The 11,042-nt window shown below is 43.6% G+C and overlaps 2 protein-coding genes across 3 annotated transcripts in view; both read right to left on the bottom strand.

Annotated features, from left to right (window-relative positions):
- The window catches only part of PPP1R36 (protein phosphatase 1 regulatory subunit 36), a 42,512-nt gene extending 41,575 nt beyond the window's left edge, over nucleotides 1-937 (bottom strand). For both annotated transcript variants that reach the window (XM_073638673.1, XM_073638672.1), the window contains exon 1: nucleotides 859-937. In XM_073638673.1, the coding sequence (XP_073494774.1) occupies nucleotides 859-867 (9 nt within the window). In that variant the 5' untranslated portion in view covers nucleotides 868-937. The remainder of the gene's footprint in view (nucleotides 1-858) is intronic.
- A 5,473-nt stretch (nucleotides 938-6,410) lies between these two features.
- HSPA2 (heat shock protein family A (Hsp70) member 2) lies at nucleotides 6,411-10,442 on the bottom strand. Its single transcript, XM_073638671.1, has 2 exons — nucleotides 8,956-10,442; nucleotides 6,411-7,104 (listed from the first exon to the last, which is right to left on the bottom strand). The coding sequence occupies exons 1-2, from the start codon at nucleotides 10,384-10,386 to the stop codon at nucleotides 6,631-6,633; spliced, it is 1,905 nt and encodes a 634-aa protein (XP_073494772.1). The 5' UTR covers nucleotides 10,387-10,442; the 3' UTR covers nucleotides 6,411-6,630.
- Between the last annotated feature and the right edge of the window lie 600 nt (nucleotides 10,443-11,042).

Consider the following 11,042-nt stretch of genomic DNA (forward strand, 5'->3'; position numbering starts at 1 on the left):
TACAGCATGAATCAGAGCCTGGCTGTGCGGTTGCAGCATGAATCAGAGCCCGGCTGTGCGGCTGCAGCATGAATCAGAGCCTGACTGGACTATTGCCATTAGCTGTATAGCAGTTTATTCCACTGTTATCAGATTATTTTATGTATGAAGCTGTTATTTGGACACTATACTGTATGTTGCCATTATATGACCACTGTAGGGTAGTATTCATGTTTTGTGGCTACTTTAGCACTGTGCAATAGGTAACTGTACAGAAATGTTTTTTGGTCAAATCATTGTAGTTTTTTTTTTAAGGGGGGGGGGACAACATACAACATACTGCAAGACATCTGTTATTATAAAAATGGGTACATCGACACAAATTATCGCACAGGACATTGTCCAATGCAAGTCCAAAATTGAGACCAGGACAGGTACTGTATGTATATATTACATATATAATATATATGTGTGTGTGTGTACATATATCTATATCTAGTAAATGACCTTACAGCTGGCAGGTTGACAATCACATTTGTAACCTAATCTTCAATTTATTACTTACATATATTATGCAATTGCTTTATCTTTGTAAAAAGAAACCATTGAGTAATATTATATTAGAATATTATATGTAAATAATAAATATTTGAAGATTACGTTACATATTTGCCAGTTATAAGATTATTTACTAGTCGACAAGTGCCAGGTATAGCTACATTGTATTACTACCACAATAAATATACGGAATTGCATAAATAGTAGCAGGATATTTAATCACATTTGATTTTATAGTCAATATGTAACTAAAAAGTGACTTCTAGTTGCAGGCGAGGTTATATATCGCCAGTGATGTGTCTGGAGGGTTAGATCCCTTACCTGCTCCATGGACGGTCACCAGACCGGACTGTAATCAGTGTTTGTCTGCGCTCCTGTGTCGCTTGGTAACTATTCTATTGTATCAGTGAATGGGCAGGACGACCGGACGCAGCCAGGGGCGCAGGCACAGGGGCTTAGATACAGCACAGCTGGGGGCAGGTATACAGGATTAGATGCAGCTCGGTCGTTGGTTTGGGAAACAGACAGGAAATTAAAAATAAAAAATACAAGAGAACAAAACGTCCCGATGTTATAATGTGTGAACCATAAACTCATCCGTCAGGGCTCGGACTGCGTTAATGATAATTTTCCACATTCTTACCTTTCATCTCGGGGACATTACAGATTATTAGTAGTCACCGCTCCCCGAGGTTTATTTAGAAGTTGATGCCAGCTACTAATTCCCATTACACAGATATAATTATGTGCCAAACATGCGACAGTCCCAGCCTCTGTCATCTACGTATAACGCAGCGCTGTATACACCGTCCACATCTACTGTAACCAAACCAAACATCCGGCGCTTTGTGTAAATTCTTCTTTGGGATTTCACCAACTTTCAAAACTGCCATCTCCTTTCATAGCAAAAAACTATAGTGAATATGTAGGCAGCGAGTGTACGCTATGCGGCCCCACCGAGCTTACCGAATGTGTCGTCAGAAAATAACCAGTTGTTGAAATCAGGATTTTGCGTTACATACATGTTTTAATATTTTTTTTCATATTATCTTTATAAAAAAAAATAATAATAAATTATATATATATATATATATATATATATATATATATACCGTAATCACACTGGCCACTGGGGTTAGTTTAGATTCATACTTCTTGTCCTTTCAGGACGTTTTCAGTAGTCTCATTAGCAGAGGCAGGTTTGTAATGACAGGCATACCTCTATTCACAGCTGGTAACACAGGATCCACCAATCACAAGAGATGTCACAGCTCACCTCCTCCTGTATAATGAATGTAAACACCTCTATATATAGTAGATAACACAGGATCCACCAATCACAACAGATATCACAGCTCTCCTCCCCCTCCTCATGTACAATGACTGATAAGGTCTCCATACACAGCTTGAAACACAGGATCCACCAATCACAATAGGTGATGTCACAGCTCACCTCCTCCTACTGTACAATGACTGATAACACCTCTATATACAGTAGATAACACAGGATCCACCAATCACAACAGATATCACAGCTCACCTCCTCCTGTACAAGAACTGATAACACCTCTATACACAGCTAGTAACACAGGATCCAACAATCACAATAGGTGATGTTACAGCTCACCTCCTCTCCCTCTTTTCACAATGACCTTTTCACACGTTCATTAGATGCTTCAATATAAAAGACAGGGTTAGAGTCTGACCATTGAGGCTAATGTCCATGTACATTCCTTAAAAAAATTGAAGTTAAGAATCCAAAATATCCCTAAGGGCCAGAGTAAAAATTGCAAGATATATATATTTTTTTTTATAAAGTATGTTATCAGGGAAAAAAACATTGCTAAACAGGTATTAAAAGTACATTTAACACAAAAACCAAATGTAAACAATCTGTAACATTTTAATGACACATTCCCCTTAAAGGGGTATTTCCACATCGACAGTAAATACCATAACTGTCTGATAGATGCCGGTCCCAGACCTTTCCCAAGATAGGGGCCGTCTCATACCTCTTTAATGTGGTGGTCGACTTACATGTCTCTCTGCATTGGTCATTGATCCAACCTGTATGGGGTATGACCGATACTGGTCAGATCGACGAGAGCAGACGTCAGCTGAAAAAAGGATGGGGGAATATCAACATACAAGATTCCTTGCTTCTGCAGGACATAAGATTGGTGGCAGAGGGGTGAGGAAGAGCCATATACAAGAATATATGTATAAGGGGTTGTGAGTTTAGCATTAAAGATAGGTGATATCTTATTGATCTGTCAGTATCTGACAGCTGGGACCCGCAGTGACTGGCAGAATGGGGCACTTTTATCCCCGTTAGGATGTAGCGGCAGAACGTATGCTCGACCAGAGCTCCGTTCATTCCCTGTGGAGCTGCTGAGCGCTGCGCTCTGCTTTTTCTGGCAGTCCCATAGAGAATAAATGGAGCAGTAGTCGGGCATCTGACCTGCTGCTCTATTTTGCAACAGAGATAAAAATTCCCCGTTCTGCCAATCAGTGAAGATCCCAGCGCTCGGACCCCACCGATCAGTAAGCTATAAATTATCCTGCAGAACTTGGACAACCCCTTTAATGGTCTTTCCAATGGATAGGTCATCAATGAATGTTTGTGCAGGACCGTAGAGGCCTCTTTATTATGCGGACTGGCAGAAGTCCTAATAAATCATAAGTAGCAGAGAACCTGTTAGGGCTCCTACAGGCATCCAAGAAAATCAGTCCGAGCACAGACCGCAATGCACGGACCATCTGCAGGTCTCCTGACCCAAACTCGACAGCTTTATATATGTCTAAGAGACTGTTGAGCTCAGGTCAGGAAATCTGCAGTCAGTCCGGTCTGTGATCGGACCGAGGTTCCTGGACGCAAGAGCCCTAAGGGTCATGGTACTGGAAGTAATGCTACGGTCATAGTGTCCTATAATATACGTGTCCATTCACATTGGATAAAACTTATTAGATTTCAGCCATGTATGTATGGGGGACCCCTGATGTCAGAGCCACTTAGTGCAAAATGTAAAAAAAAAAACCTCATTCACCGCCCTGCTGAGAAAATATTTTATTATCCATAAGAAGAAATTGAACATATGAGGAATAATGAATGACAAGCTCAGGCACTAAACTTCCCTCTGCACGAAGATAAGGGCGAAAACAGTCACCTGCTAGAAGAAATAAACTTAAGACTTCCCAATATTCTGTAAACTTTTCTGATACAAAGAACTTGGTTAAGACAAATGGTGCCGAGAAGATAGAAATGACTGATGCGGAATTCTTACGATCCCTGGATCATGGTGGCCGCAATCCCTAAACCTAAAGGCAGAAAGAACCTGGCTTCTTCTGTACGGCCCAGACTAACAAAAAGGAGGACGGACATTTGTGGGTGCTAGAACACGCAGGAATTCTGCAGCGTCGACGCTGGGTGTGAACAGTTCCAAAAACCTCTAATCAGGAACATAACTGGTAGTGTCCATCTAAGGGGTGTTTCCCCCCCCCCCCCCCCCCCCACACACACACACTGCTCTGTGCCCCCCCCCCCACTGCTCTGTGTACGTTACTGGCCTCAATACTTCTTAAGTGTCTGTGCACACCTTGCGTTTTTGTCTCGTTTTTTTTTTTTTTTTTCTGCACAGATTTGTCACAAAACCTGAAGGATTTCCTGGTACCAACCAATTGAATGAGATTGCTGAAGTCTCATGCACACGTTGCTTATTTGTTCCTTGCAGATTTGCAGCAGAATTAAAACTGCAGCGGATTAATAATTCTTTCAACGCTTCTGCTGCAGATTTCACCCATACTAATGAATGAGAAAAATGCATGCAAAAAATGCCTGTATTATATATTTCCTGCCAACACATCAGTATTTGCAGATTTTTATGCTGCAAATACTGAATGTGCACATAGCCTTAGGGTTACCTACATCAGTCCTGACCACAGATGAGGCTGCCTCTCCATGTATCACACTCATATGCCCCTGTCCGTTTTTGCAGATCCATTAAAAACTGATGGTTTCGCCGTGCCTTTTTTTTTTTAAACGTGTGAATAATTCCAATACACAACATGGGTATTTAAAATGGACAGGACGGCACACGGTGCAAGCCCTGATCCCCAAACATCCTAAAGCCAACCATCCACATAGCGTGATTGCTTTTTCCCTGCCTATCAGTCGTGACCTATGTCCTGCGGGAACATGGATGATGAAATCCAACATGCAGGTACGTCGCTGCCTGGCCGCTCCTATACACGTTATTGGCAGGCACCCTGGAGGCTAATCATCACGACTGACTTAAAGGGAACCAGCTTTAGTGTCTCGACAATATACATGTTTGTGAAATGCAGCACAGGAGCAGATAAAGGTGGTGACATTTGTTGAAAGACTCAAAACTGGTGACAGGTTCCCTTTAAGCCAACGTTTCACAACTCTTAGGAGGCTGTTTTGTGTTAAGATTTCCAAAAATTCCCAATTTCGAAGCTTCTTTTAGACCATGCGAGCGGCCATAAGTCCTGAACGCCGTGCGGTTCACGAGTGCACAACTTAGATGACCACAGGCTTCCCCAGTAATCTGAATTGGACTCCCTTGAACCACATCTTAGAGTAAAGGGACACTATTGGGAACATTTGTTTTCTACTTAAAAGTGTGTATATTGGGCTAAAAAATCATGTTTTCAATTGGATTACATTAAAAATGTTGCAGTTTGGCGTTTATAGCCTCTTTGTTTAGCCGCAGATTGACGGCGGCTGAATGAGTTCTCTTACAATCTGTCAGTGAGCTATTCTGAAGATGTTTGTTAACTGTTATCTGCTCCTCTCAGCTGATTTATCACAAACTTCAACATGTAGCTCAGCTTTGATGTGGTCTGTCTGGAACTCTCCACCAGAAGCTCACTGACAGATTACCAGATAACTCATTCTGCAACCAGCAATAGAGAGCTCAGTACATAGACTATAGAAGGCAAACAGTGCATCATTTTTATTGAACCCTTCAAAAGACAGCTAAGACGTCTGGAGGAACATGTCTTACTGTGCACGCCCAAACAACAGCGGTCTTGGTATTGACCTACACTGAGCCATTAGGTGGTCATTATGAGGTCCTCCGTCACTACAAGGTCCTCCGCCATATGTAACCGTGATGTCATTTTTATCCTCTAATTATAATGCAGCAATGAAGGACACATCATTATGCCGGAGGAACCATTTATTAGAAACCCACGCACACCACCCTGAGCAGTAAAGCTATGTAATGACTTTGGCAACTGTAATAGCAATGAAAAAAAAGTCAACAGGAATTAAAGGAAATCTCCACCTTTGTGGAAGTTTCCTAATTGGTCTATATCTGTGGCAGTTTCTTCAGATCAGTCAACAGTCCCAGAGAACAATGCCGACCCATAGTGCATACTAGTAATTGTGAAGTCTAAGATACTGGCAATTGTTTTACTGGGACTGGGTAAAACTTCCATAAAAAGGTGGAAATTTCCTTTGAAGAAGTGGGGGGGGGGAGGGGTCCCATCTCAGACATTTATGGCATATCCAGAAGATAAGCGACAAGTGTCAGGTGGGATATGCATGGGAATAGAATCATCAAGTCACAGGGACACAAGACGGGGCTCTACTCTCTACATAGGTTGTGGGGGTTAAGGGCGAGGCCTGCATTAATTAGGCATTTCTGGCATATCCTCTCTGAAATGTCAATGGTCATTTAAGCTCTCTCTAATAAGTGCTACAGATAAAATGTAGAAGCTGGAAGCCCTTTAAAGGAAAAGGGAATAATATACTGGTATCTGCATATAACCATCAGTGATATATAGCCCTTAAAGCAGATTTCTGGTTTCAGGTAACCCCTCTCCAGGCTGCAGTTTTGCTTTTCTTAAAAAAAAAAAAACAAAACTGGTTTTACACACCCTGAGTCCCCGCTGCTGCTCTCTTACAGTCTGCAGGAACAACAGACATCAGCGGCAGAGACCTCAGTGCTGGACCCGGGGAGGTTGGGTAAGTCACAAGTGTAAGGCACATTTTGTTTTAATAATGCAGTTGGGGTGGGGAAGGAAAGGGGATTTCTGAAACTGGAAAAATCCTTTAATGAAAAAAATCTAATCTACTTCTTCTATGGTCGGGCCCCCAGCTCCTGCAGGGCCGGGGTTGCCAGCCCCACCCTGATACACTTTGCTCATGATTGGGTTCCACAACTTCTCCAACTCTTTTTGCTTGTGCTCAAATTCTTCTTTTTCGGCCATCTGGTTCTTCTCCAGCCACTCGACGACCTCTTTGCACTTGGACAATATCTTCTCCTTGTCTTGGTCGCTTAGTTTACCCTTCAGCTTATCGTCTTCGGCCGTCTGCTTGATTTGGTAGGTGTACGACTCCAGCCCGTTCTTGGCCGATACGCGCTCCCTGTTGGATTCGTCTTCCTCCTTATACTTTTCGGCGTCGTTCACCATGCGGTCGATGTCTTCTTTGGTCAGCCGACCTTTGTCGTTAGTGATGGTGATTTTGCTTTCTTTCCCGGTGCTCTTGTCGGCCGCCGTCACGTTCAGGATGCCGTTGGCATCGATATCAAAAGTCACCTGAAACAAATGCAAAAAAGCCTGCGATGAGCAAACGTACTGTAACACTGTCGTTTTTACAAAAAAAAAAAGGTGTGACTTATGTCAGTATTTTCATGTAAACCCTTTTGCTATTGGATTCCATTAAAAACATTGCACCATTTTACTTTTACAAGCTTCTTGGTTCAACTTTGATGTTGGTCTGTGGTCTTAAATCAGTTGAGAGCTGCTCAGAAAAAGGACATGTTAAAAAGTTATAAAAACTCCTTTCAGACTACAAGAACATGCTCACTGATGTATTCTCAGTTTACTCATTCTGCAGCCAACAATATAAAGCGCAATCCAGAGGTTATAGAAGGGAAACAGTACAAAAATGTTAATGAAACCCAATTGCAAAAATTATTTTTAGCTTCATATACATGTATACAAGTAAAAATATATAAATAAATGTACCCAAAAAGGTGAACAACCCCTTTAAGGGTAAGACCACATACCTAGGCTGGCTACATGCATTGGAAAATCCACCCCATTATGATGCCCAATGGCGGCAAGATTTTGAAGTCAAATTCTGCAGCTATTGGACATCCCAGTGGGAGGAAATTGGGATTCATGTAGCCGGCCAAAGAGTGTGGTCCCATCCCAAAATATATGGGGGCAGTCATGGAATTTTCATCACAGAAAACTGAATTAGTTTTACCATTTATTTTTTTTCTACAATGTTGGGATAAATCATGATGTCGGCAATTCCTATCACAGATCCATACAGAGAAAAAAATATATATAATAATAATAATAATACATACACACATATATTATATATAATTTTTAGTGTGGTCACATTTTCTATCAAGGCAGGTGCTGAATAAAAGTGATGCAAAACATAAAAAGTTGCACAGGAACACAAATAAATCTATATCACATAGACGCTCCATTCTCTCTTCCTTTCCTAGTCTCCAGTTACAAATAACATGGAAAAAATACATAATAAAAAAATCTTCTGTATGTGAAGTGTATGGGGATGTCCTGAGGCAGCCTGATAATGCCAGAGGGAAGGAAGGGAAATGTGGAATTTCATAGCTCGATCCTGTTATTTCTGGAAATAAGTTGCTGACAGAGGTGCCTTAAAGCGAGTGACTCAGATCTTACATATGTATGGTCGAATAGCTGTCAGTCAAAACTATTGATGGTGTATGGCAGACTCAAAAAATGCCAAAAGCATATTACAAAATGCTACAAATGAGAATATTGTGTCACAATTTAAGTCAGGACCTAAGAAAACATACCTCTACTATCCAGAAATTATTATTTTAACATTTCCCCCAAGTTAAGTTGGTCTACTAAAGTCTAAACCATCAGGTTGGTACCAGGTACTAGTGATGCCCAGATTGGTTTCCATGATTTCTCTCTAGTTCAGGTTCATTTATTTTGGATACCACATAACAACTGTGCTATACAGCCAGAAAAGAGAGAAGAGTCACTGCTATCTGTGTAGAAAAATATTTCGATTTGAGAGTCCTCAGTGGTTGATACCATCTTTTCAGTTAGCCATTAAAAGGTATCAACCACTGAGGACTCTCAAATCGAAATATTTTTCTATCTACTGGCTAACACGGTACAAGAATATATGCTATCTGTGTATGGATGCAATGTGACAGTGCTGATCATACGCCATGGATACAACGTAACAATCAGATATAAGTGCTGGTCACCTTGACCTGTTATGGATGCAATGTAACAACTGTGATCTACTGTGGATACAATGTAACCACTGTGCTGCACAGACAGAAGAAAATGTCACCTGGATATATCTATGCCTATTACATAGCAGCTGAGATACTATAGATACAATGAAAGATTAGAAAAATTGGTCACCTCAATCTGTGGCACTCCTCTAGGGGCAGGTGGGATGCCGGTCAGGTCAAACTTGCCCAGTAGGTTGTTGTCCTTAGTCATGGACCTCTCGCCCTCAAACACCTGCACCAGCACACTGGCCTGGTTGTCGGAGTAGGTGGTGAAGGACTGGGTCTGCTTGGTAGGGATGGTGGTGTTCCTCTTGATGAGTGGGGTCATCACTCCTCCTGCTGTCTCGATGCCCAGGGACAATGGGGCGACGTCCAGCAGCAGCAGGTCCTGAACATTCTGGGACTTGTCCCCGGTGAGGATGGCCGCCTGCACCGCTGCCCCGTAAGCCACCGCCTCGTCTGGGTTGATGCTCTTGTTGAGCTCTTTGCCGTTGAAGAAATCCTGAAGAATCTTCTGGACCTTAGGGATCCGGGTGGAGCCACCGACCAGCACAATCTCCTTGATCTGGGCCTTGTCCAGCTTGGCGTCACGGAGTGACTTCTCCACTGGCTCTAGGGTGCCACGGAACAAATCGGCATTAAGCTCCTCGAATCGGGCGCGGGTGATGGAGGTGTAGAAATCGACGCCTTCATAGAGGGAATCGATCTCTATGCTGGCCTGCGTGCTGGAGGATAGGGTACGTTTCGCCCGCTCAGAGGCCGTCCTCAGCCGTCGCAGCGCTCGCTTGTTCCCGCTGATGTCCCGCTTGTTCTTGCGCTTGAACTCCTCCACGAAGTGATTGACCATGCGGTTATCAAAGTCTTCGCCGCCCAGGTGAGTGTCTCCGGCTGTGGATTTCACCTCGAAGATGCCGTCGTCGATCGTTAGCACCGACACATCGAAGGTGCCGCCGCCCAGATCAAAGATCAGCACGTTCTGCTCCCCGCTGCCCTTCTTGTCCAGCCCGTAGGCGATGGCAGCCGCGGTGGGCTCGTTGATGATGCGGAGGACGTTGAGGCCGGAGATGGTCCCCGCGTCTTTGGTCGCTTGTCGCTGCGAGTCGTTGAAGTAAGCGGGGACGGTGATGACCGCGCTGGGCACCTTCTTCCCCAGATAAGCCTCAGCGATCTCCTTCATCTTGGTCAGAACCATGGACGAGATCTCCTCCGGGAAGAACGTCTTCACCTCCCCCTTATACTCCACCTGCACTTTGGGTTTGCCCCCATCATTAATCACAGTAAAAGGCCAATGTTTCATATCGGATTGTACGGTTGGATCGTCAAAGCGTCGGCCGATCAATCTCTTAGCGTCAAAGATGGTGTTAGCTGGGTTCATGGCCACCTGATTCTTGGCAGCATCTCCGATCAGCCTCTCGGTGTCTGTGAAGGCCACATAGCTCGGAGTGGTACGGTTACCCTGGTCGTTAGCGATAATCTCCACCTTGCCTAGCTGAAACACCCCAACGCAGGAGAAGGTGGTGCCCAGATCAATGCCCACAGCAAGCGAGATAGGAGAACTCATCCTGACCAAGTTGTCCTGCAACTGCGTAACGCTCTCTACTGCGCTAGTTTTTATACGCTCCCGCCCTCTGCGCTCATTGGCCAGTGCGTAAACGAAGACCCAATCAACATGCAGCTATGGTAAAATACGCTATACGATTGGACGACGCTACTTTTTTTCTTTTCTTTTATTAGCCAATCACGCTCCACCTGGCGTTGAGTCAGGATCGGTTTCCACGGCAACGTAAAATAGGCGTGACTTGTGAAGAAAGTTAACCAATCAACGCATAGTAAAGACAGTCATGTGACTACAACACGTGTGATTTGACAGGAAGGCGTGGCTCAGGGCCGCTCTGTTGGGCTTGACTCTTCGGGTTTCTTGCCAGAAGTCTCCGAGCATCGGGGCAGCGCGTGTCCTTATTAGGATCTCAGTGGAGAATTCCTGCAAGTCAGTAAACTGTGGAAGGAATCTGTAGCGGCCCCAGTCTGACTGCCTGCGATAAAACTCTATGATTCTTACGTCACAGCCACCTCCATATAACTCCATCCAACTTCCCGACTATAGAACACTCCTTTAACCCCTTCCTGGCAGGTTTCTTTTTTTTCCTCTTCCAAAAGCTAAAACTTTTTTTTTTATTGTTATTTTTTTTTGTTTAGTTTGGTTTGTTATTAGATTTC

Source organism: Phyllobates terribilis, unplaced genomic scaffold (genome assembly GCF_046119375.1).
Source record: "Phyllobates terribilis strain yellow unplaced genomic scaffold, ASM4611937v1 Scaffold_7__3_contigs__length_470593459, whole genome shotgun sequence".
Taxonomy (NCBI): domain Eukaryota; kingdom Metazoa; phylum Chordata; class Amphibia; order Anura; family Dendrobatidae; genus Phyllobates; species Phyllobates terribilis.